This window comes from Diceros bicornis, chromosome 28 (assembly GCF_020826845.1).
Source record: "Diceros bicornis minor isolate mBicDic1 chromosome 28, mDicBic1.mat.cur, whole genome shotgun sequence".
Classification (NCBI taxonomy): Eukaryota; Metazoa; Chordata; class Mammalia; order Perissodactyla; family Rhinocerotidae; genus Diceros; species Diceros bicornis.
In genome coordinates, this window is record NC_080767.1 from 14905005 (window position 1) to 14930777 (window position 25773).

The window sequence follows — 25773 nt, forward strand, 5'->3', positions numbered from 1 at the left end:
GAGAGCAGCTCCGCGTGCCTCGCCTGTGCCTCCCGGGTCCGAAAGCAACCCGGCCCCATTTCGGCTGCGAACCCGCCCAGCCCTCGGGTGCCTCAGCCCCGGGCGCCCTGTCGCCCCGAGGCAGCGCTCTGCCTCGGTGCCACGGCTAAATGGGCTCGGCATCGCGCAGGCTCCCACTCGCGCCGAAGTGCCCGGCCTCGTTTCGGCCGCCGCCGCCCCGCCGCCCGCGCGGCGCTGCACTGGGGGCGGGGAGTCTGATGGGAGAAGCGCGCGGCGCTGAGGAGGCGGCGGCCCGGGAGAGGGAGTGGGAGAGGGACTGGGCGCGGGAGGCGGGAGGCGGGGGACAGGGGGAGGCGCCGCCGCCGCCGCCGCCCGCCCCTTTCCGCTGGGGAGCAGCTGCAGCAGCAGGAGCGGAGCAGGAGCCGCGCAGCCGCCGCCGCCGCCGCCGCCGGGGGATGTGGCCGGCGCCCGCCCCGAGCCGCGCCGCCTTCTGAGTACCAGCCGCCGCCCGAGCCGCCGCCGCCGCCGCCGCCGCGCCGTGCGGGGCCAGGCCGCGCCCTCCCCGGGCGCCCGCCGGCTCGCATGCCGAGGGGCTCCGGGGCGTAGCTGCGCGCCCGGCGCCGCCTCCGGGCTCCTGCGGCCCCGCCATGGGCTGCTGCAGCTCCGCCTCCTCCGCCGCGCAGGTGAGGGGCCCCCGCCTCCCGGCCGCCCGCCGGGATGCCTCCCCCGCGCCGTGTCGCGGGCGCCCGCCGCCGATGCCTCCCGCTACCCGCGAGCCTTCCTTCAGCCACATGCACTCCAGAGACACCCCCCCCGGCCTGTCCCGCCGATGCCCCCGCGCTGGTTCGGCGGCTGCCGACCCGCGGGCGCCTCTGCGGGGCCCCCAGTGCGCGCCCAGCAATCCCCGGCCCCTTTCCGACTTGGCCTCCTCCTCCCGGTCACACCTGAGCGGCCCGTCCCGCCCGTCTGCAGGTAGAGGCAACACAGGCGCCTTCTCTCTGCCCAGGTGGCACCCTTCCCTTGTCTTCCGGGCCTTGCTCCTCTCTTGCCACCTCCGTGGAGTCTTCCCCGTCCCCAGCCACCGACTATTTCCTGTGCTCCCGGGAGGAGTACCCCCAGCACGGGCTCTTTGCCCCTCTCCCACCTTATTCCCGCTTTCGCTCCATTACATATTCTGCCCCTTGTCCCTTGCCCGCCGCCCCCCGTCCGGGTTCAAGTGTTTAAGCGGGTCCTGGAGCCCTTGCCTGGCCCACTTCCCAGATCCCCCCCGCTTGTCCCTTGACCCCGGGCACCGCGGCCTCCTCGCCGACCGAGGCCCCTGCGGGAGCGCCGGGACGGGGCTGGGAAGGAGATTGGGCACGGGGTGGGTGACGGGAGCGTTACGGAAACTCCCTCTTTGTTGCCAGTGTAACAGGAGGAAGAGGTGCCGAATTTAGTTTTTCTGTGGGCACTGGCTGAATGTTGTCGCTGAGGGCTGAGATGCAGAGATTTCTCCCAGCTTCCACCCTGCCCCCATCCAAATTTTGCTAACCTCCCTCTCCCTTGCCAATCCGAGCCCTTAACCTGGATGGAAATGTTTAGACAACTGTATAAGGATCAAATGTAATAGGACTTGACTGCTGGCCGCTAATAACTGGAGAGGACCTGTTTGTAAATTACCTAATTTAGTGGATTAGTGAGTGTATTTACAAATAAGATAAAAAGCAATCAGGAATACTGCATCAAACTGTCTGGTGGTGGTGTATAAAAAATAGGCTCCGACAACGCCTGGGATGTAATCTCACAGTTTCATTAGCGTAGAATTTAACTGTAATCCTTGATTTGTTTGTTTTGGGGAAGAGACAAGGGCTCTTGTATTTAGAAGAAGAAAGATGCTAGTTTGGGAAAAAAATTCCTCCAGAGATCTAGCATCTGTGATAATGCCAGAAGTGTTTTGCTGCTGCTAAATGACTATATATAACTCAGTTTTAAATAACCTGCATACTTGTTCTGAAAACCTGAGATCTGTTAGAGAGAAAATGACTAGAATTGCAGATGGATGGAGGACATTTATGTTTTATGAAGTACATATCCATCCTGTTTGTCTAGTTCTTTTTCTGGGTATTTGCTTATCCTTGTGGGTTTTCTTTTTTCTTTTTTTCCCTACTAGGATCATAGGCTGATTGGTTTAGGTAGTTAAACCTTTCTATTGAGTTAGAATAGCAAAGAAAAACTATACGTGGTGGTGTTACGAAGGAGAGGTTGATAAACCAGGGTTTTCATATTAACAGATAAAGGTGTGGAATTCCACAATACCTTTCAAACTGGTTAGGGATTTTTGGGGGGCTGGGGGGATCTAGTTGGTCACTATTCATCTAATAGTTACTGAAATACTATTTTCACCAAAAAGGTACCTTTCATATTGCCTTTCTTTTAAGAACTGGGTTACTTTACATCCTCTTTTGGTGTTGAAATGCCTTTAAGACAGGAAAGTATTGATAGTTTATGGATGGCTTGTTCAGTGCATGAACAATTAAATTTGGGAGAGATGGATGCTGGACCAAAACTCTGCTTTAATAACAGATCTTGCATTTGACTCCACATGCAAGCTCCGCATCCTACTTTTCGGAATGCTGTCACATACATTTTCTTTGCTTTTTCCTTTTCTTGCAGCCACTGTTTCCTTCGTGCCATGTTCTCCAGACAAGATGCTTGTCATGCACCCCAAGGGGTGCATTTTTTTGTGTGGATTCCTATAACCAATTAGCAGCTGTCACATGCCTTTAAGTTCAGCTTTAGGGAATTGTAGTATTCAGTGGAGCATTGAGGACCAGGTTTTGTGCCAAAGAGCTGGTCATCATTTTTTTTTCTTATTTGAGATTTTGGCATCATTCTTTATTTGTGAAATGTTACCAATCTGTTGGCATTTTCATGCTCCTTTCAGGAGCGTCACCAATTTTAGAATAATATAGTATCCATATGTGTTGTGTTGAAACAAAATAGGGATACAACTCCACATATGAACCTGTACATCACTTTGAACCTCTCTGAGAGGCCTCAATTGTATTTCCGGGCAGAATATGTTTCTTTCATCTCTTTTACTGGATTGTAAGCTTCTTGGGTGGAGGAACTGCTTTTGTTTTCCCCATCTTTGTATCCATTGCATTACCTCACTATACCTTGTATGTAACAGTTGTTCAGCAGTAGTCAATGAACAGAATATATTTATGCTACCAAGTAGCATTGATTATGAATCCAGCCCTGACCCCTGTGCTCTTGTACTTCCATGGGCTGCTTGACTAATTCCACCAAGCCATCCTCTTCTAAGCTCAAATTTGAGCTAAGTTAAAATTCACCTGCCTTTTCCACATTCCTAACTCTTCTGTCAGTGGTACCATCAGTTTGCAGAATTGAGCAGGTTTTTCCTTTTCTCCTGGTACTCTCCTCAATGCTTCTATTTTAGTTGGAGCAGTGGCTATAACATCTTAAAAGAGCTTGTCTGCAAACTGTAATGATAACCTGCACAGCACATCAAAACAACGAGCTTTGAGGTAATCTGCAGTTCAGTTTAGCTTTTCTCAATGGTATTGTCAGCAATTTTAAAGCCCTGGCAGGTTTTATCAATGTAAATATAGTGTGTTTCCTTTTTGTAGTAGGGTTTCACTTTTGAAATACAATTTATTTTCCCTCATAGTCTCTTGCTATGTTCTAGACTCATAAAAGAACTTATGGTCTTCCAAACTGTGTCATCTCTTGAAGTCTTTTCCTGGTATTATTTTCATTTTTTGGGTAGTGTCTGGATATCATAATTTGTCATCAAAATAATTACGCTGTTTTAGGATTTAGATCAAAGAAAAGTGTCACATTCTATACTAACTTGTATTTCATTGCTGAAGGAGCAGATTATTGGCAAAATAATTATTGGCAAAATAGTGAGTCAGGGCTCTATAGAACTCTTAATTATGTACTACTTTTTATTAGTGACCATTACAAGGTATTTGCTAATACTAGTAATTGCTCAAAACAAGCCAACATATGATAGCCTTTGCCTAAAAATCTCTTTGAAGGGAACATAAAAGTGAGATAGTCTTGAGTTTCTTTTTACAGCACTAATCCTCCCTAAGACTCTTAAAATTTATTCCCAACTCTCCATAATTCGTTTGTTCTTTTATAACCTGACATAATTTCTATTCTTGTAATGTTAAACTTCAAAGGTCACTTGTAAATCTTCAGATTTATGAAATATTCTTTCCCATTGACAAACTGGTTTGAATGAAGGAGGCTTTTGAAAGATTATTTAGCAAATTGCCCTAAGATTTGGTCCTTAATGGCTCCATCATTATTTCTCACAGCAGTGCATTGGAGGCCAGGAGATTTTGCAAGTGCTCTGAAGTTCTGTGTCCTTTGGTTCTAACCTTAGAAATAGTGAGAAGGATGGAGGAGAATCTTTCTGATTGAACAAACTGCCCCTTGTCTGTCTGACTTTGCGAGAGATTGTACTTGTCTACTGTCTTGTCTTGGAGTCTTCAAATTGAGAACTATAAATTTAACTGTCTTTTTCTAGCTCTCATATCTTGTCTTGGGAGTAATGAAAAACAATCAAGTGGTTCACAAATACTGGTTAACTTTTGAGTGTGTTAACTGTTCCTTAACTGAATTTTAATAATACTGTCGTCTCCATCTGCTTTATGGAATTGCAAGTTAGATGGTAAAAGTGAAATTTGAGGAGTGTAGAGGGAATTACCAACAGAGCCCAAGTTGTTTCACTAAAATATGTCCAGCAAAGTAGACTTGCTTTAACTGGAACAAAAAAGTCATGGCATGCGGACAGCTTTTATTTTTCTTCTGAATACTGTGCTATTAGCATAGACGATCCACTCCTCAAAATATGGAAATCAAAGTTAATGTTAAAATTGGCTGGAAATAATGTAAAAATGGTAATACTTTTTGTATAGCTATTTTTCACAGCCATTTTCATGTTTTGATTTCTATGGTAACTCTGAAGTTGACTTTGCTTCCGTTGTACAGCGGAGGAAATTGACACTTGGAGTTGAGGAAACTTGGCTGGAGTCACAGAGCTTCTGTGATAGATCCAAACTTTCACCCATCCTCTGAAGCTGAGTCTTGTGCTTCTCTTTCTGTGTTCACATGCATGCTTCCCAAATCTTAAATTGCAGCTCACTTCATCTTTCGAAAAGGTGCACTCAATAAAATTTTGAATTAAGGAATTTCCAAGTTAAATTCATGCCACCATTTTGAACTTCCTGCAGTTACTAGCTGCAGAACAACATAGTATAATATAGTCCAGTTAAAATGTTCCCAGGTGTAGCAAATACCATCAAATACTGTTTGATGTGTTCATCCTATCATTTAGAAATGTTATTGGCTTGAGAGGATAATTATTTATCAAAATAGATTCTATATTCTACTACTGGTAATTGCTTAATAGTTGTTTTTCTATCCCCTCCACCCCCCAAAGAAAGAAATATTTCAATTTTGTAACTTTCGCCCAGATTTTTGGAGCTCTAGGGGATATGAGAGATAAACTAGTCCTACGATCTCGCTTTTCTGTTGAGCTAAACTAGAGTTTAGAGATATGAAGTAGTCTGAGGTCAGAGAGATACATTATGAGGCAACTAGGACTAGAAACCTCCTTAGTCTCTTAATCTCTTGATCTTTCTGTAGTACTGTTAATTCTTAATGTCTGAAGCCTTCTTATCTTCGCAGCCTTGACTGCACATTGGAAGCACTTAGAGAATTTTCAGAAACGTTGGTGCCTGTGTCTTGCTCCCAGAGATTCTGATTCCATTGGTCCAGGGGTACTGCCTGGGCATCAAAATTTTTTAAAGTTCCCCTTGTGATTCTCATGTGCCACTGAGGTTGAAAACCACTGTTCTCTACCCTTACTTTAGGTTAATTTCATCTCCTCCTATGGTTTCAGTTATAATCTGTATGCTGACAATTCTTGAACAGATTTACTGCATTGAAACAACCTCTGTCCTGGCCTCTGATCATTATATCCAACTGATTACTTAGCACTTCCACTAGAATGTCTTGTAGGTGACTCAAACTCAGGATGTCAAAAACCGAACTCAAAATTTGTATGCACACACACACGCGCGCATGTACACACACACACGTCTTTTTCAGTATCTCTGATTTAGTGAATGATACTAGGATCCTGGTGTTGAAACTGGAAACCTGAGGCATGTAGGGAACCTGATTTTCATTTTTCCGTATCTAGTCACCACATCTTGCCTCTTCTACCTTCTAAACCCCGCTGCCAGCACCCTAGTCTAAGCCTCTGTCATCTTTGGCCAGAACCTTGCTTACAAATCTGTACAAATCTCCCTGTATTCATTCACATACCCTTCTAATTTTTCTTCATACTGTAGTCTTTGTGATCTTTAAAAAATCCAAAGGGGCTGGCCCCATGGCGTAGTGGTTAAGTTTGGCGTGCACCACTTTGGCGGCCAGGGTTTGGTTCCCAGGTGTGGACCTACACCACTCATCAGCCATGCTGTGGTAGTGACCCACATACAAAATAGGGAAGATTGGCACAGATGTTACCTCAAGGCTAATCTTCAACAGCAAAAAAAAAAAAAAAAAAGAGGAAGATTGGCAACAGATGTTAGCTCAGGGTGATTCTTCCTCAGCAACAAAAAAACAAAAAATCCAAAGCTGATTGTGTCCTTCTCCCACTTGAAACCCTTTAATGGTTTCTGACTGCTCTTAGGACAAAGACCAGAATCTCTGACCCTAGCCAACGAAACTCTGTGTAGGCTGGTCTCTTGTCTTCCTCCAGCATCATTGTTATCTCACACCATGCTTCTCACTCTTTGTGCTCTGGCCTCACAGATTCCTCAGTAGATTTTATTTCTTATTCTTTTAGGGCTTTCGCACATGCTCTTCACTAGTCTGGAAGGCTTTCTGCTTTTCTCCCTGGATTTTGGCTGGCTATTACTTTCAGCCTAAAAGTCACTTCTTTGGGAAAAGCTTCCTGGATCCTTCCAACCAGGCTGTGTCTCCTCATTAAACTCTCATAGCCTTATGTATTTTCCCTTTGAGCACTTAAAGCAATAAACAAATAATTATACAGTTAATATTAATGTCTAGACCAGGAATTGGCAAAACTACAGCCCATGGGCCAAATCTGGCAGGCTACCTGTTTTTGTGGGGCTTGCAAGCTAAGAATGCTAAAAATGGTATCTATATTTTTAAATGGTGGAAAAAAATCAAAAGAAGAACATTATTGCATGAGAGATTTATTTCATAAAAATTATATGAAATTTGAAATAAAGTTTTATTGGGATACAACCACACTCATTCGTTTACATATTGTCTATAGTTGCTTTCCTGCTACAATGGCAGAGTTGAGTAGTTAGTTGTGACAGAGACCTTATGGCCTGCAAGTGTAAAGATGTGCTGTGTGGCCCTTGACAGAAAATGTTTACTGACCCCTGGTCTAGACTGAGCTGATGGGGAGAGGGGCCATCTGCTTGTTCATTGCTGTTATTAGTGTCCTGTGCTTAGCTGGTACATGGTAGGTGCTCAGCAAATATTTGAACAAATTAACAAATATGCCTTTCCTTCTATGGATGGATGTAGATGAACTCCTACCTTTGCAATTCTGATGTTTTAAAATTCAATACAGGGGCCGGCCCCGTAGCTTAGTGGTTAAGTGTGCGTGCTTCGCTGCTAGCAGCCCGGGGTTCGGATCTCGGGCCAGCACCGACGCGCTGCGTGTCAGGCCATGCTGTGGTGGCGTCACACATAAAGTGGAGGAAGATCGGCCGGATGTTGGTCCAGGGCTAGTCTTCCTCAGCAAAAGAGGAGGATTGGCAGATGTTAGCTCAGGGCTGATCTTCCTCACAAAAAAAAAAAAATTCAATACAAAAATTGTTAAAAAGGACAAATATTTTGAAGAAGATTCTCAACAGAATTTTCAGCAGCAGTCTTGCAGCTTGTCTGTTGCAGCTGTACCTCTCAGGTGTGTTAGCAAGTGTACTTAGAGAGGTGTAAGTTACCGGGTCAAGGTGGATGGGAAAAGTCTGGTCCACCCCAATAATGGGCCATGTGGATTGACAGTGCTGATGTTTTTATAGCAGGCACAAATGGATGGGACTTGATGTGTAGCGTTATAAAGAACAAGTATTTGAGCTGGTGAAAATTTCAGTCATTAAAGAGGCATTGTTATATCTGCTGTGGGAATTCACTCTGTGAAAATGGTTAAAGTTTCTGGCATGGTAATATTTCTTCTCTTTTAGTACTTTTTGTTTTCTCCTTCATTTGGGATATAGCATAGCATAAAGTACCAATTTTGAATTTATGTGTTGTATCAAATTTAGTGCTTACTTTTAAAACGTAATTTTTGAAAGAGATTTGCATTTTTCAGTATGTTTTAATATACGGGTGGTGGTAGTTTTTCCCCCTTGTTGGATTCGTTTCTGATTTCATGTCAGTTGTATAATAGGATTTACTTAAAAAACATTTGGTTGATAAACCGCTGGAATTTATTTTTTTGTGAAAATACTAATATTACTCTTTTTAGCTGCTCTCTACAGTATCTCACAACCAAATATTTAGACATTTATTCAGCAAGGAAAATCTTAAAAGCTATTTTTATTCTAATTTTTAAGGTTGCCAGATAACACTGAAAAGTGTTAAACGTAAGTGTTTCATTTCTGGATACATTTATATGATATAAAATAAGGAAAACAGCAAAAAGATGGAAAAATAGATGGTTACTTCAAGATGTTCAAGCAGCAGTGAAGTTATTAAAGTTTGCTCTTTTTTGTTGTAGCATTGTGATAATGTGATGATGATAACAATAGTGTAAGATTTTTCATTATGAAGAATTTAGGATGATTCAGCTGTAAGGAATAAAGAAACCTTAAATATAAATAGCTAAAACATTAAGGAAAAATTATCTCAGGTTAGTTGAGAGGTAGGGTGGCTTCCAGGTTGGTTAGTTCAGTGGCTTGATGATGTTGACAAGGACCCGAGTTCTCTGTTTCTCTTTTTGTCATTTTAAGGAAGGTAGCTTTTCCTCGCTAGCTCCCTTCTTGATCCCAAGATGGATGTGGCTCATCTTACCTTCTTTTGTGAGCTGACACTCCAGTGGTTTTCCTTTAGTAGGAATTAGGGAGGGCTGCATATTCATCTCTAAACAGCCTCTAGCAAGGGGAAGGCAAAAGCCCTGGTAATTGGCTTAGACTAACCAGGATTTCCCTCTGAGTCAAGTGGAGGGCGGAGCAACCCCAGAACAGAATTGGACTCTGCCAGTAGTGCAGAGGGTGGGGATGGTGACTGGGTAGGACGCCAGTAGTATCTGCTACATAGTTCTGCCATTTTCTTCTGCCTATAAAATCACACTTCTATAGTGTCTCCTAACATTTTGCTTATAGCTCCATTATAAAACTTTTCACAGTTCATAGTTGAAAATCACACAATTATCTTCCTATTCCCGCAAGGATTCTGCTCTAGCCACTGCTGAGCTCCTGTCTCTTTTCCCCACCCCCACTGCCTCTTTTCCGTTCTGAGGCCAAGATAGCTTCAGGAGGAAGAAGAGCACTTAAGGTTGAAGCAATGGCTGAGTAGCTAATTAGTATTCCTGCAGTCAGTGGTCCCCAAGAGAACCTTGGGGGTTAGTATGACCTCTGCTCTAGCTCTCAATTTCCTTTCCTACCTCTTCTAACTTCTCACTTCTGTATGTGTTTATCTCTGTCTGATTGGTACTCGTTTTTTCCTCTTTCTCCCTAAAGTTTTCTTGTTCCCTCCTTTTCCTCCCACCCTTCCCTGATGCTCTTAAGAAGCCATAATATGGAGTGGGATATACTAGGATAGAGAAGGAAAAAGAGAGTGCCTTTCTTTCCTTTTTGTCTTGTTTAATTTCTTTTTGTTTTTTTTTTTTTGTATAAGCAATGATAAAACTGAAGATTCACATCATTATTTAGAATATCTTTATGATATAAAGAGCTCACACAGTGCAAGAAATGAAACTCTGCAGCAAAGAGCTAATTTACAGAGGCGAAATAGTACACTAATATGTAAATATATTCAATCTTGCTAATAATCAAATTAACTCAAAGCACAAAGACCCCCTTTCACACCTGTAACTTTGGTGAAAGTTAACAGAATGATATTAATTGCTCATGTGGTTTTGACTCAAGTAAACTTTATTGATTTGATGAATAAATTGGAATGACTCTTGGGTTACTGTTTGATGACATACATTGAAAGCCATTAAAAAAAGTTAACACCCTTTATTTAGTAATCCAAAAGTATAGTAAATGCTATATGCAAGAATCTTTCCACGTGACATTATTTAAAATAGCAAAGGAGTTTAATTTTAAACATATTTCTGGTTTGAAATTTTCTTAATATAAAATTCAATTGAATTTAGTCTATTAGGCATGGGAGTTGAGATGGAGACTAGTATGTGGGGAGGGGAAGATAAATTTAATTTTGTGTAGACTGAGTTTGAGGTAATACTGATGTTAATACTTTTGTGTAGCAATTTCCCATAAGCAGTGGAAGACCCAGAACTGGATTTCAGAAAATGCTTTAAGTCATGCGCATAGAGGAGATGCTTTAAGGATGAGTAGTGTCCAAGGAGAAGGCAAGGGCGTGAAATATGAGAGCAAACAAGTAGGGAATGAGTACAGGGAATAGCGATGACCAGTCATTAACTGGAGGTTTCTATGTCCTCATTCCCCAATTGTCTGCTCTCATGTAATGAATTTCATTTTGTTATCGCAACTCTGAGATGGGTACTAGTGTTAGCCCTATTTTACGGATTAGGAAACCGAGGCTCAAAAAGCTTAGGCACCTTGCCTGAAGTCCCCCAAGTAGTGTAAAGCCGGGAGTAGTTCAAAGCCGGTGCATTTCCTGCTGCCCTGCGTTCCCTTCCCTCTGCTGTACTGAGAACTACTACATTTAAATAGTATCTTAAATGTACTTCAGATACCATTTTCTGTCCCTTAAATTCAGAGATTGTTTGCACTGTTTATTCTCCCCTTAAAGTGTATGTGTGTGTGTTGGTTTTAAATCAGTGCACCCCACACGAGAGGTCAGAGTGTGACCATTTGGAGCAGAGTCTGTGGTCTGCGTACGTGGTGGTTATAAACCTCAGACTCTAGGGACCCTTGACTGCTGTGCATTTCCTCCTGGGCCATTCTACATTTTCTTCTAAAAACTTAAGTCTGAGCAAGTCTATCATGGCAGTAAGTTTACTAAATGTGACTACATTTGTGCCCTTTCCTCATAACTCAGATTCTCAAGAACGCAGTTTTAAATAAGAAGTAGATATTTAGTCAGTCTTAGGAGATCCATGGCCTCTGAAAGGGTTAATGTGATGGATGCCGACTTGATTTAACACTGAGTACAACAAGGCTCTGGAGAACGCTAAGAAGGGCAAGCATGAAGAAAAGGGGCAGAGTGAAGTTGTCTCTGTAGCATAAATGATTAGCATGCACGTTGGGATCCAATTACGAAGGCAGAGATTTTCACCACCGGGGCAAAAGCTGGAATTTTTCTTTTTTACTAAAATGTACTCTAAAAACTCAGCATATTTAAGAGAGTTTTATCCCTTGCTTGCTAGGCCATGAAGTTTTTTCAAATCTGTTTTGCATGTGATTTTGTATTTTCATGACAATTCTGAAAACATCGTGTTGGAAGACAATTCTAAAGACATCAAGTTTTAAAGTCTAGCATATTAAATATATTTTGAAAGTAGCCATACTTTTACATCAAGAATACGTTTTGGAATAGACACTTGTGGTTGAAGCAGATTCAGTTATGAAGGTTTGGAAATAATACTTTAATAAAGATAGTTCATTTTAAAATTGAATGCAATTCTAGTTTTGGTGATAATTTTAAACAGTGTATACTTGAATCTGAGAAAGGAAGCCAAGACCAAGTGGAAACAAGTTTCTCTTGAAGTGGTGGCAAGCAGAGCAGGGAGCCTCCTGGGTGGGAAGGGACACTTCCCCATGGCCTGCTACTTACCCGGCTCTGTGCTCCTGGGTGGTGCGCCACGTGCCATCCCTTTAAGGGTACAAGTGTTACTTATGTAACAATACCTTAACGGTTTCCCCAAGTATGTGCTCCCAAGACACCAGGGCTACAAGATGGTCCTCCAAGAAAGGGTTCTGAGGTCAGAAAAGTTGGGGAAGTTCTTGTTCATTCCATACCGTCTCCCCCGTTTTTAGAGTCCTAGCACATATTAGCATATTAAAGGCTCATTGTCCCACACTGCCCATCCCCACCCCCAGGAAACCAATTTAACTTTGCTTAACTGGCCTTCATTGAATTTATTTGTCCTTAAAAAAATTTTTTTTTCCGTTACATCTTGAGAAACTGTTCTTCTGCAGAACGCACTTTGAGAAACAGTTCTTGAGCTATTCCTCCTCAGTTCCCTTCTCTTACGTGACAACAAAAGTGAGCGTGGCAGCAACAAGAATATTGTTGGGTCAGGTAACCCTTCGGAAGCACTCAGCCGATCTGAAACTGAGTTTGAGCACATCACAAACTTCAACATGTTCTTTAAAATAATGGCCAAATAATGTAAATAAATTTCACATCACTGAAGTATCTTATGATAATTTAAAAGCCTTTCATGTGTGTGTCTCAGATTTGTAGTTGGAGGTCTCCAAGAAGTTAGAGAAGGGTACGTTGTTTACAGAAGGGTCCTTCAAGTTTGAAACTTCAGAGTCTGAGCTGCGGTGAGGCCAGCTGGGCCGACAGCAAGAGATGGGACCAGCCATCTGCGCTTGGGAGTGGTGTTCTCCTTTCCTCCAGGGCTGCTGCCCACACTCTAGGGCGGTTATAATTACCGCTTAACACTCCAAATGGCCATCCGGAGATGGGGCCTGCTGATCGAATGCTGACTGTCTTTTGTTGGAGAAAGAATTGAGATGATGTTATAGGGGCTAAGCAAATAACACATCCTCAATAAATGCTTGTTGAATAAATGTGGGGGGATGGGGTATTCAGAGACTAAAATTTGAGTTTATGATGCTAATGATACTCGTCAAAATTACTATTAAAACAAATATAACCTGTCAATGGAGGGAAATGGGAATGAACCTGAAAATTAAAATAAACCACTGTTCAAACTGTTTTAAGTTAATTCGGTGATTTTGAACCTGACGTTGTTAGCATGTGGCCCTACATTATAATGAAGTCTAGGTGAAGACGTTAATACTAGCCAGGCAGGAAAAAAGGGAGCACATCATAAGCTAGAGACCTGTGGGCCTTGTCAGCATCTAAGCCAGTGCCAGCTAATCAGCTCTGGTGATAGATTTATGAGAATGAAGAGTTCCCATCCCTTCTGCCGTCCCCCCTCCCTTTTTCTTTACTAGCCCACAATGCAGAATGCACAGTGGAAGCTCTTCCGGCCCATCTTCTCACTGCCTGCCCAGGAGCAGAGTGGGTAGATCTACAGATGCTACTTATTTTGTTCAAGTTGTGACTAGAAGCGTGGAGAGCAGCACTGCAAAAATGACCCCTGCTGGGGCCAGCCCCATTTCATAGTGGTTAAGTTCAGTGTGCTCTGCTTTGGTGGCCTGGGTTCACAGGTTCGGATCCCAGGCACAGACATAAACCACTCGTCAGCCATGCTGTGGCGGTGACCCACATATAAAGTAGAGGAAGATTGGCACAGATGTTAGCTCAGGGCTAATCTTCCTCAAGCAAAAAAAGAGGAAGATTGGCGGGCCGGCCCCATGGCTTAGCGGTTAAGTGCGCGCGCTCCGCTGCTGGCGGCCCCGAGTTCGGATCCTGGGCGTGCACCGACGCACCGCTTCTCCAGCCATGCTGAGGCTGCGTCCCACATACAGCAACTAGAAGGATGTGCAGCTATGACATACAACTATCTACTGGGGCTTTGGGGAAAAAAAGGAGGAGGATTGGCAATAGATGTTAGCTCAGAGCCGGTCTTCCTCAGCCAAAAAAAAAAAAAAGGATTAGCGTGGATGTTAGCTCAGGGCTGATCTCCCTCACACACAAAAAAATAGCATTGGTGGGAAAAGAGGCCTGTGAGTTGCCAACTTGCTAAGAGCCTTGGTGGGTTTTCAGGAGTCTTAGGAAGATAGTAATTTTGTGGGGATGAGCATCTGGAGAAAGTACCCCACCTACTCCAAGAAAAGCACAAATGTCTTATTTGTCTGCTGATGCCTCAAATTCTACAACCACGACCAGATCACCAAGAGGGCTGCTTAATATGCATGGCTTCCAAAGTTCTCTAGTAGACACTGTCCAATTTAACCCTCCCAGCAAAGAGAGATGACACTGGGGCTTTGCGGGGGGGAAAATAAATAAAATAAAATCTTTAAAAAAAAAAAAGAGAAAGGTTGGCAACAGATGTTAGCTCAGGGCTAATCTTCCTCAGCAAAAAAAAAAAAAAAAAAATAGACCCATGACTGGGGCACAGGAGTGAGGAAGCTCCAAGGGCAGTGGGAAGGCACTGAAAATAAAAAAGTAAAAGAATCAAAAATGTTGGTAGAATAAAGAGAAAATTCCAGGCCACTCACGTGCTTTGGTTTGGTTTAACATTTACTGACCAGTGTGCTGCTCAGGTTGCTAAGTACTGGATTCAACCAAGAATGAGACTTTCCCTCTGGAAGTATACTGTCTATGAAGGGAGATGGTACAGAGGGTTGTAGGGGCTTCCACAGTGTCAGAGCACACCTGAATCTCTATTTCTTAAGTAGCCAAAAGTCACACTGGTTTACAGTGTGTAAAGGGCTGATAATTTCTTGGTAGATTCTAAACTAATTTTTAGAACTAAGAGCTGGAAGTGCAAAAGAACGGTAAGGGAACATAGACATGATTTTTTTTTTTTTTTTTTTTTGTGAGGAGGACTAGCCCTGAGCTAACATCTGATGCCAATCCTCCCCTTTTTTCTTGAGGAAGATTGGTCCTGAGCTAACATCCGTGGCCATCTTCCTCTACTTTATATGGGACGTCGCCACAGCATGGCTTAACAAGTGGTGCATCGGTGCGCGCCCGGGGTTCCGAACCTGCGAACCCTGGGCCGTGGCAGTAGAGCGTGTGCACTTAACCGCTTGCGCCACCGGGCCGGCCCGAAGACATGATTTTTGAAGTATGATCCATGTCTATTCTTAACTAGTGAGGATGGAGCTCAGTAAACTTTGGGAAAAATTTATTGCATTTGTAAGCACGACAGTATTTCATTACACAGTGTGAAAGAAAAAGTGTCCTTGAGTAGAAAATAAAACCTCCCTCAAGCCTGTAGACAAGTCACACAGCTCTTGAGGCAGTCCCATAGAAAAGATGGTACCTGTAATATGTTTAATATTTTTATTTCCATGTTGAAATGACCAACATTTAAGATAAGGTGTGATTTTTGTTTTTTGATAGTGCAAGGTTCTAGAAACTTTATTTAAAGTCGAACAAAATTATTATTTTGTTGTTGTTCACTCATTTCTGGTAGCTCTGTTGCTGCTCATCCACATCTGTTGACTGAGTGACAATCTCTGCCCGTTCACCCTGCCAGGAAGCCCCAGTGCTCTTGTCATGGTCCCAGAGTCTCATACCTGACCAGGTACCGTGAGCCGTTTAATGTCCCACGGCCACTGAACCACCAGGCCCAGAGTGGATTCTTCAGTTCGTCTCTTAGCACTACATCAGACCATCGTCTCATTTCTCTTGCAGCTTTCTCCCACTCAGACATGCATTTTCTCTTCTACTCTTTAAGTATTTACACCTCATCTGCTTCTAAAAATGTTTTAGGTGACTTGTAATCAAATGTAAATATATTTAAGACTTTTGAAAGGAAAAATCAAAAGCTCCAAGGAGGAGGAGGTGGGATAGAAGGAAGCAGCACGTGTCCTAAGTGCCGAAGCTGCTTCACCTCCCAGTGCTTCTGGTCTTACTTCAGAATGGCGCTTATTCAAAGGGGATTACTACATGGAATCCTTTAACAGAATCCCACAACTGGCAGGGACTTAAGGGGTCTATAGTCCAACCCACCAAGGTGTCACGTTCACTAAGTGGATTTTGTTTGGGCTCTGCCTAAAACCCCCATCAGCAGAGAACTCATTGCTTCCTGAGACTGGCTTTCAGGCAGTTATTAGCAATTTCTTCTTTTCTGCACAGCTGAGCTCTGTGTCCATGTAACGTTATTGTTGGTTCTGATTCTGCATCCATTAGCCAGGTAGAATAACTGAAGATAGAACTGAAATCAGCCTCTATTATGTGCCAAGTTGTGTGTGTGTGTGTGTTTTGGGGAGGAAGATTGTCCCTGAGCTAACATCTGTTCCAGTCTTCCTCTATTTTGTATATGGGATGCCACCACAGCATGGCTTGATGAGTGGTGTGTAGGTCTACGCCCAGGACCCGAACCTGCAAAAGCAGCATGTAGGTCTGTGCCCGGGATCTGAATCTCGAACCCTGGGCTGCTGAACCAGAGCATGCGAACTTAACCACTACACCACCAGGCCGGCCCGGTGTGTATTTTAAACTTAAAAACCCTTAGTTTGTACAACCATTTCTAAATGTCATGATTCCAGATCCTGTGCTTTTCTGGGTCCCCCTGTTTTTCTCCCCTCTTATGCTTTGATTTTTTTATTTATTTAATTTATATTTTTATCAAAACTATAGTGCATATATTTTTAAAGAGTCGAACGTTTCTCGCAGGATTTTTTTTAAGCCTCTCCTCCATTTTCCGTTGCCCTGAGGCCGTTACTTTTAAATCTTTGAACTGTCTTTTGCTTTTCCCCTCTATATCTCTAACCTGCATATATTGCTATCTTGATTCTTCAGTTTTCCACACTAATTTTGGGCTCCACCATGGAAGATGAAGACTGAGCTCTCTTCCAACACTGTTCTTTGCCCCTATCCCGTCTACATGCTTCCAGCCCCCTTATCCTTCTGCTGTAGACATATTGTAATTTTGTTTGGATCAGTGTTCACTCTTTACGTTATGACTCTGTAAATGCTCTTTACGGCTGAGTCCTGTAATATTTCATCATTCCTACATAATTTTTTGCTCTTGGAGATAATAATTGTCTTGTTTTGCTTTCCACCTAGTTTTCTGTGTACTTATGACTAATCGGCCTCTAAATTCTTGCCTACTTGTATGAATTTCTTTGAGTCAGCTCAGATACCTTAGATATTCTTTCAATTTCAATTTCCTGACGAGATCTTTCTCAAAGCTCCAATCTGGGCTGGCCACTTTTCAGGCTTGCTGCAAAGCTGTCAGTTTGAGATCTCCCTTCACATCATACCGGGGATTCCCTTAGTCTTTCTTGTGTTGGATTCCCAATTACCTGAATCCTATGCACCTTTAAAAAATTTATTAAAAAAATTTTTTTTAAATAGCTGTATGGCTTCCTTATTTTACATATCTGTTTAAGGAAAGTAAAGGAGGGAAGAAAAGGTGAAGTAGAATTGGAGGAAAAAAACTTCATTCTGCCTTCAAACTAGAAAGCCTGGGAAGAGTTCAGAACATCTGTATGTTTGGAATGAGACCAGTGAATCTGGTCAACATGGTGGATTGAACACAGATAACTTCTCTCTGCTCCTTCCCCAAAATCCATGGCATAGCATAAATACAGATCCAGATCACCAGGCATCGTAAGGCCCAGGGATCTCTAAGGGCATTGGTGAGAAGAGAGGCTGAACATGACAGAATTGATTCATAGTCTGTGTCAGGAGTAGGTGAACCCTCAGATCGCTTCCCCCACTAAGCAGCTAGGTAACACACTGCCCTGCAATTTTCTATTTTTACATTTTATGCTAAGGTCTAGGATCCATTTTGAGTTCATTTTTGTATGAGGTTTGAGATATAGGTTAGGTTTTGTTTGTTTGCATAGGGGTGTCTAATTATTCCAGTACAATTTATTGAAAAGGCTATAGTTTTTCCATTGAATTGCCTTTGCACCTTTTTCAAATATCAACCGTCTATGTGTGAGTCTGTTTCTGAATTTTCTAGTCTGTTTTATTGATCTGTTTGTCTTAACACTAATACCACAGGTCTTGATTATTTTATAGTGTATGTTGAAATCAGGTGGTGTGAGACCTCTGACTTTTGTCTTCTTTTTGAAAAACTATTTTGGCTATTCTAATTCTTTTGCCTTTCCTTATACATTTTAGAATGAGCTTGTCAATATCTACAAAATAAATCCAGCTGGGATTTTGATTTGGCTTGTGTTGAAACTGTAGATCAATTAGGGAAGAATTGTCAAGTAATGTTGAGTCTTCCAATCTGTGAACGTGGTGTAGTTCTCCATTTATTTAAACCTTTGATTTCTTTCATCAGTGTTCCTGTCCTGGTGTTTTCTTTCTTGGTTTACTCTCTTGATTTGGTAAAATACCTCCTTTAGTAGCTTGCTAAGAAAGGATACGTGAAGTAATTTTTTTGATACTTTGCATGTTTTTATTTTTACCTCATACATATTTAATATTTGGCTGGATGTAGAATTCTAGATTGGAAATTATTTTCCCTCAGAATTTAAAATGTGTTCCTTTGTCTTCTTCTAGAGTGGCTGTTGAAGTCTGATGCCATTCCGATTCTTGATTTTTTTGTATGAAATTTGTTTTAGGATCTTCCTTGTAATCTGTGTTCTGATGTTTTTCAGTGATGTGCCTCCTCTGGATCTGTTTTCGTCATTATGCTGGACACTGTGGGGTCTTTCAATCTGGAAATTTGTGTTTTGCAGTTGGGAAAATTTTTCCTGAGTTCTTTCTTTGATTCCTTCCCATCTGTTTCCCCATCTATTCTTTAATTTTTTATCTTTTCTTCCATTTCCGAACTCCTTGTCTTCTACTCCATGTTCTGGTAGATTTCCTCAATTTATCCTTTAGTATTTCTATTGCTTTTTTTTTTTTGGTGAGGAAGATCAGCCCTGAGCTAACATCTGCCAATCCTCCTCTTTTTGCTGAGGAAGACTGGCCCTGGGCTAACATCCATGCCCATTTTCCTCCACTTTATATGGGACGCCGCCACAGCATGGCCTGACAAACAGTGCGTCGGTGCGTGCCCGGGATCCGAACCGGCGAACCCCAGGCCGCCGCAGCAGAGTGCGCACACTTAACCCCTTGCACCACTGGGCCGGCCCCTCTATTGCATTTTTATTTCTGCTATGAGTGCTTAATTTCCTAGGGTCTTTAATTGTTCTTTTCAGTATTTTTTGTTTTTGCATTGTCTGTTCTTATCTCTCTGTGCATATATGTGTGTGCATTTAAGTTCACTTCTCTCTGTATCTGCATCATTTCTTTCTTCCAACTTTCTTCTCTTTGTCTCTGACTTCGTGTTAAAAGTTTCCTTAAATGTCTGGTGATCCTTAGCTATCTGCTCATTATTTAAGTAGAGGGCTCTAAAAGGTAGTTTGAAAGCCTCGTATTTATTTGGGAGTGGGATTGTTGACTGTGGAGTTCACTGTAGGGTGGTCTGGCTGGCCTGTTTCCTTGGGAAATGCCCAGTGTCAGTATCTTTGGTCTTATCTCTTGGACTGTCAGATTTTCACAAAGAAGTCTCGTTTAGTCTCCTGGAGCGTATTAGTCTGGCTGCCAGAGTCCTGGGACCCAAGTAGGGAAGGAAGGTTGGAATGCAAGTTGGTCTCAGTATTTAATATGTAAGCTTCGACTTAATCCTTTTGTTTTCTGTGTGGTACCTCTGCCCACAGCTCTTCTGGGTGGAAGAGGGGCAGTTAGTTGCTCAGCTGCACAGCAAGTCTAACTGCTCTTAAGCAGCCTTTCATCGAATCCTCCCATTTTTAGCTCCGCTGTCACCTCCCGTTCCTGAGATATCTTATACCACTAATTCCTGAGGTTTGGGGGAGTTGGTGGCATAATTGGTTTGCTTCCTGACTTTTCTCACTGTTGACTCAGAATTTAGCTTTTTGGAGTCTGCTGTGTCAATTATCTCTCTCCTACCTGCTTCCTAGTTCCAAATATTTTAAATCCCTTTACTGTCATCTTAGTGGTGTTTTGGAAGGGAGCAGAGTTAAATGCATGTAGTCAGTTAGTCAGCATTTACTGGAAGTACTACCCAAGTCTCTTTCATCTGTCTGAGTTCTAGTTTAACAGTTTCATTAAAGTGTGGTGCAAAGAAAGAAACTCACTAAACTAGATGTCCTCAGTCCTTTCTTCTGGATTCTTAACGTTGCCTAAGGCTGAATTAGCCTTTTTAACAACTTCGCTTACATTAGCTTGCAGTCCACCAAAAGCCCTAAGTCATCTTTTTCCCGTCCTGATGTTCTTATAAAGTTAGATTTTTAAAAGATAAGTACAAAACTTAAATTTCCCTGGGAAATTTAAAGCTGTTGATTTTTGCCCAGTTTGGTAGATTGTTGTGAACTTTTGGAATTCTGACTTATCTGACTATTGCGTTCTCAAATTTTTATTATCTGATAATTTGGTCAGCAAGCCAATTATGTCTTCATATTCATTTGAGGAGGGACTTGTTGATTGTGGGGTTCGTTTTAGTGTGGTCTGGCTGGCCTGTTTTCCTTTGGAAACCCCCATTGTCATTATCTTTTGGCTTTGGTATTATTTATCACTTTATTTTGTTGTTAAAAATATTTTTCGTTTCTTTTCAGAACCTCTCTATAGTTGGTCAGCTCTTTTCTCAAGACCATTCTAGCAGTTCCAAATATACTTGACCCTTTATTTGGTCCATTTTTCCCCGCCTATCCCCAGAGATAGTATTAGAAATAAGATCAACAAATTTTAATAAAAGTCAGCTATATTGTGTGTTTCCCAACTCTGTTCTCCTAACTATCAAACAAGGACATGACGTGAGCCAGGAATAGCTCTTACTGTTCCATTGCCCACAAACCCTCCTTTGATAACCTGTTCTGGAATTTTACGGGAGGTGAAGTTATGCTCAGTTGAAATTTGTGGTATTCACTTTCTTCCCCTTTCTAAAAAGGAGGATGCTAACATGTTTTTCACTTTTTTGTATTCTTGTTCTCTGTCATAGAGGAGGGCATGTAAGTTGTCTAGACCACCAGGGTGTGAACTCTTCCCTGGGAGACAGGAGAGGCAGTGTCTTAACTCTCTGTGTTCTCAGCGTAGTGCACTGGTCTAACGTGTAGAAGACACTCAGTAGATGTTTCAGTAAGCTTGTTTATCTGAAACAGTGTATTTCTGAATTCCCTCACCTATTTACCTGTTAGGGCTTCAGTGTTTGCAGACCGATGTTGAGTCTCATCCTACTACATTTTGGTGATAACCTGTAAGGTTGTACTTTTTGCTTGTGTTTAAAGTGTCAAGATTTATTGAGAAAAGTCTTTTCACAGAACCTGCTGGTGTTCCAGGTATTGTGCTGGGCTTGGAGATAGAGCAGCAAATAAGACAGCTCCTGTTCTCATGGAGCTCGCCACCCAGTGGGAAGGAGAGGATTAAAGATATGCTAACATCTATTGGTGGACATTTGGGTTGCCTCCATATCTTGGTTATTGTAAATAATGCTGCAGTGAACATAGAGGTGCATGTATCTCTTCGAATGAGTGTTATTGTTTTCTTCAGATAGATACCCAGAAGTGAAATTGCTGGGTTGTATGGTAGTTCTATTTTTAATTTTTTGAGGAACTTCCATACTGTTTTCCATAATGGCTGCACCAATTTACATTCCCATCAACAGTGTTCAAGGGTTTCCTTTTCTCCACATACTCACCACTTGTTATTTTTTGTTTTTTTGATAATAGCCATTCTGACAGATGTGAGGTATCTGATTGTGGTTTTGAATGAATAAAGAAGATGTGGTATATATGCATACGATAGAATATTACTCAGCCATTAAAAAGAAGAATGAAACCTTGCCATTTGCAACATGGAGGGACCTAGAGAGTATTATGCTAAATGAAATAAGTCAGACAGAGAAAGACAGTGTGTGATCTCACTTATATGTGGAATCTAAAAACCAAAACAAATGAACAAACAAAACAAAACAGAAACAGACTCACAGATACAGGAAATAAACTGGTGGTTACCAAAGTGGGGAGGGGTTGAGGGTGGGCAAAAGAGGTGAAGGAGATTAAGAGATACAAACTTCCAGTTATAAAATTACTAAGTCATGCGGATATAATGTACAGCATAAGGAATATAGTCAATAATATTGTAATAACTTTTTGTTTGGTGACAGATAGTAACTAGATTGATCATGGTGATCATTTCATCAAATCACTATCTGAAACTAACACACCTGAAACTAATAGTTTATTGTATGTCAATTATACTTCAATTAAAAAAATCTTTAAAGTATTTAAAATTGAGGGGAAAAAAAAAGTTAACAGTGAAGTTTTGTGCATGACCCATCCCGTGTACGTGTTATATTGACATTGAAGGTCATCTATGTGATGCTTCCCTTTTTCCAAAAATGTTCTCCCAGGACTGCCTCTGGTCTTTCTTTACATATCCTGACATGTGCTAACTTTGCTGCCACCACCCTAGTCCAAGTCACCATCTTGTGCTTAGATGCCTGCGGTCCTTTCTTCGCACAGCAGCCTCTGTAATCAAAAAGCTACCTCGTGGCCTAGCCGGTGGTGTAGTGGTTAAGTTCGAGCGCTCTGCTTGGGCAGCCCGTGGTTCGCAGGTTTGGATCCCTGGTGTGGACCTACGCACCACTTATCAAGCCATGATATGGCAGGCGTCCCACATATAAAGTAGAGGAAGATGGGCACAGATGTTAGCCCAGGGCCAGTCTTCCTCAGCAAAAAGAGGAGGATTGGCAACAGATGTCAGCTCGGGGGTAATCTTCCTCACCAAAAAAACAAAAAAAGCCACCTCAGATCCCATCTCCTCTGAGCTTAGAGCCCTCTGGTAACTTCCATCACACTTAAATATGATATCCAGACTTCCTCTGTGCCTTAATCTGGCTCTGCCTACCTCTTCACCTCTACTCCTACTGTTGTTTTAATTCATTACGTTCTGGCTGAATTCATTGTCTTCAGAAGTGTCGGATCCATCCTTGTCAGGGCCTTCCTCTTCTCTCTGCCTGACTCTACCCTCAGATCTGTCACCTTGCTCCCTCAGTTCTGAAATAGCCCTTCCAGCCCAACCCTGTCATTTTCTATTTCTTTACTTGGCTCTATTTTTCTTTAAGCCAATCATCACTGGAAGTCATTTATGTATCTTTATTGGCTTTCTTCCTCCATAAACCAGGGGATTTGTCTGTTTTGTTGATTGTTGTATCCCCAGTCTTGCACCAGGGCCTGGCACCTAGGAGATGCCAATGTTTGTTGAATGAACGATGCATTCTAGTATCAGTTTATGTCGTTTCTTCTACCCCTCCACTTTTGGTTCAAGGCCTTTCTGATGGAGAACTTCTGATGAGATAGGCCAGTTTCCAGGCAAAGGCATTCTTCCAGACTTAATAAGGTGCCGTCTGATAGAGTTAAGTGCTTAATCTTTGTAGTGTCTTAAAAAACTAAATTCTGTTCTTCGATGCCACCTGTGTAACCAGTGGTTAACTTGCCACATGCTTCTTAGTCCTGTTGGAATAATAGATGAAAAGACCAACTGTGGCTCTAAGTCCTTAGATCTTATAATTCCTAGGTACATTTCTCAGATTTCTGCTGCGTTTTTTGTTGTTGTTGTTATTCCGTAATCTTGACAGGCTTCCCCTCACCTCTTAGATTCCTCCTGTTGGACCTTGTTAGACTTGTTAATTTTCTGTGTAGCATGGGATGATGGTTTTCTAGAAGATTCTGACAAATCCTTAGTCTTATATTTATCTTATAGCTTCTCTGGTACAGATTTTTCATTCCTTTTCTTTTTCCTCTAGTTCCCTGGTATCATTTTTTGGTTTGTTTGTTTTGTTTTAATCACCTGCCTTAATTCCAACTGGGCGTGGAAAAGGCTTTGTGAAGCAGAAGGAATGAGATTTGGTTTTGAGGATGAATAATAACTTCAGTGGGACATAGGTAAAGGGATTCTGGCCTGTAGGAATGGCATGAGCAAAAGCGTTGAAGTGTACAATGCATAATGTGTTTGGCAGAGGTGGTTTGGGATGACTGGAGTATGTGTTTATCTATAGTGTGAGATCTGGCTGAAAAGGTAGATTGTGACCTTAAATGCTAGGCTCAGGCTTATGGAGATTCTATACTCTGGTCTCATAATATTTTTGTATTTCTAGTGTAGGAATTATTTTTTTCTTTTTATATATTGGTTAGTTGAAGGTGAAGAACTTTTAATTTTTTTCCCTGTCTTCAACAGCACCTGATATAATAGCTTGCACATAATAGGTGTTCAGTATTGAGTTGAATTGAATTCTGATAAGAGGATTTAATTTTCACAAGAATCTAGAAGGCCAGACCTTTTCTATTGAATTGATCTAAAAAAGGAAAAAAAATTTTTATTGCATACCTTATATGAGTTTGCACCATGGATATTCATTTTTTGTCACTTTTCCCATTTATAGTATGTGATCGCTACAACAGGCAGTGGTGGCATCAAGGAGGAGCCTGGAGGATATTTAGCTTCTTCAGTATCTCCATCAAGTCCCCATTCTTGTGTGTGTGTGTGTGTGTGTGTGTGTGTGTGTGTGTGTGTGGAGGACTAGCCCTGAGCTAACATCCGATGCCAATCCTCCTCTTTTTTGCTGAGGAAGATTGGCCCTGGGCTAACATCCGTGCCCATCTTCCTCTACTTTATATGGGACGCTGCCACAGCATGGCCTAACAAGTGGTGCGTCGGTGTGCGCCCAGGATCCAAACCTGCGAACCCGGGGCTGCCGAAGCAGGGTGCGCACACTTAACTGCTGTGCCGGCCCCAAGTCCCCATTGTTTTTTTTTTTTTTTTTTGTGAGGAAGAGCGACCCTGAGCTAACATCTGCCAATCCTCCTCTTTTTGCTGAGGAAGCCTGGCCCTGGGCTAACATCTGTGACCATCTTCCTCCACTTTATATGGGACGCCGCCACAGCATGACTTGACAAGCGGTGCGTTGGTGCACACCCGGGATCGGAACTGGCGAACCCCGGGCCGCTGCAGTGAGCGCGGGCACTTAACCGCTTGTGTCACCAGGCTGGCCCCCCAAGTCTCCATTCTTGATAGGGACAGTTAATATTTTCAAAATCTTTAGTGCACATCTTCATGCATCCCCTTCCAATCAGAGAATTGCCTCTGTGTCCCTCAAAGAAGAAAATCTGGGGCCAACTTGAACTATTGTGTGTTAGGTGTAACTGTCCTGTTTACAGACGAGAAAACCAATTGATAGAGATTAAAGGTCTAAGATTATTTAGCTGGTAAGCAAATAACCTGGAATTAGAAACACAGGTCTTAGGTTATTTTTCTTTCCTCTATTTTTTGGCTATCCCACGTTCCACTTAAGGTTGATGAATGGCCTACTGACCAGTTGAGAAAAATGTCATTGGTATAGCAATGCCTAGTACATAGGCTGAAAGTGGGCCTTCCCCATCTGCTAACGGATATAGGCAAATTCAAAGCCTCTGGCCTTTCTTGTGACACATGCATGGAAATAGATAGTAAAAAGAAAAATAAATATTATTTTATACCACATTAAATATTATGTTAAAATAATTTCATTCAACATGTTTAATTTTTAATTTTTTATATTTTCAACAGGGACGTAATTTTCAAAATAGCTTTCTCTATTTGGCATAAACTATTCCTGTTGACTGATAGTTTAGATTAGAGTGAGAGTTAATCAAAATTTATTTCTGGAACATACAGTGTTGATGAATTAGAGGTGGAGGTGTTATTCCTTATTGTCAGACGTAGTTACTACGGACCATGGAGATGAGTGCGCTACAGTTTGCTTTTATTAATACTTGTCAGCTAGGTTCGTCCTTTTTTGTTTTTCCA

At 42.2% G+C, this 25773-nt stretch overlaps 1 protein-coding gene across 3 annotated transcripts in view; it reads left to right on the top strand.

The window, feature by feature from the left end:
- Positions 1-420: 420 nt before the first annotated feature.
- The window catches only part of SLC44A1 (solute carrier family 44 member 1), a 185197-nt gene continuing 159844 nt past the window's right edge, over positions 421-25773 (top strand). The window contains exon 1 of one of the 3 annotated variants that reach the window (XM_058523704.1): positions 421-683. In XM_058523704.1, coding sequence (XP_058379687.1) covers positions 648-683 — 36 coding nt within the window. In that variant the 5' untranslated portion in view covers positions 421-647. The remainder of the gene's footprint in view (positions 684-25773) is intronic. The other 2 variants (XM_058523703.1, XM_058523705.1) reach the window with 2 other exon arrangements.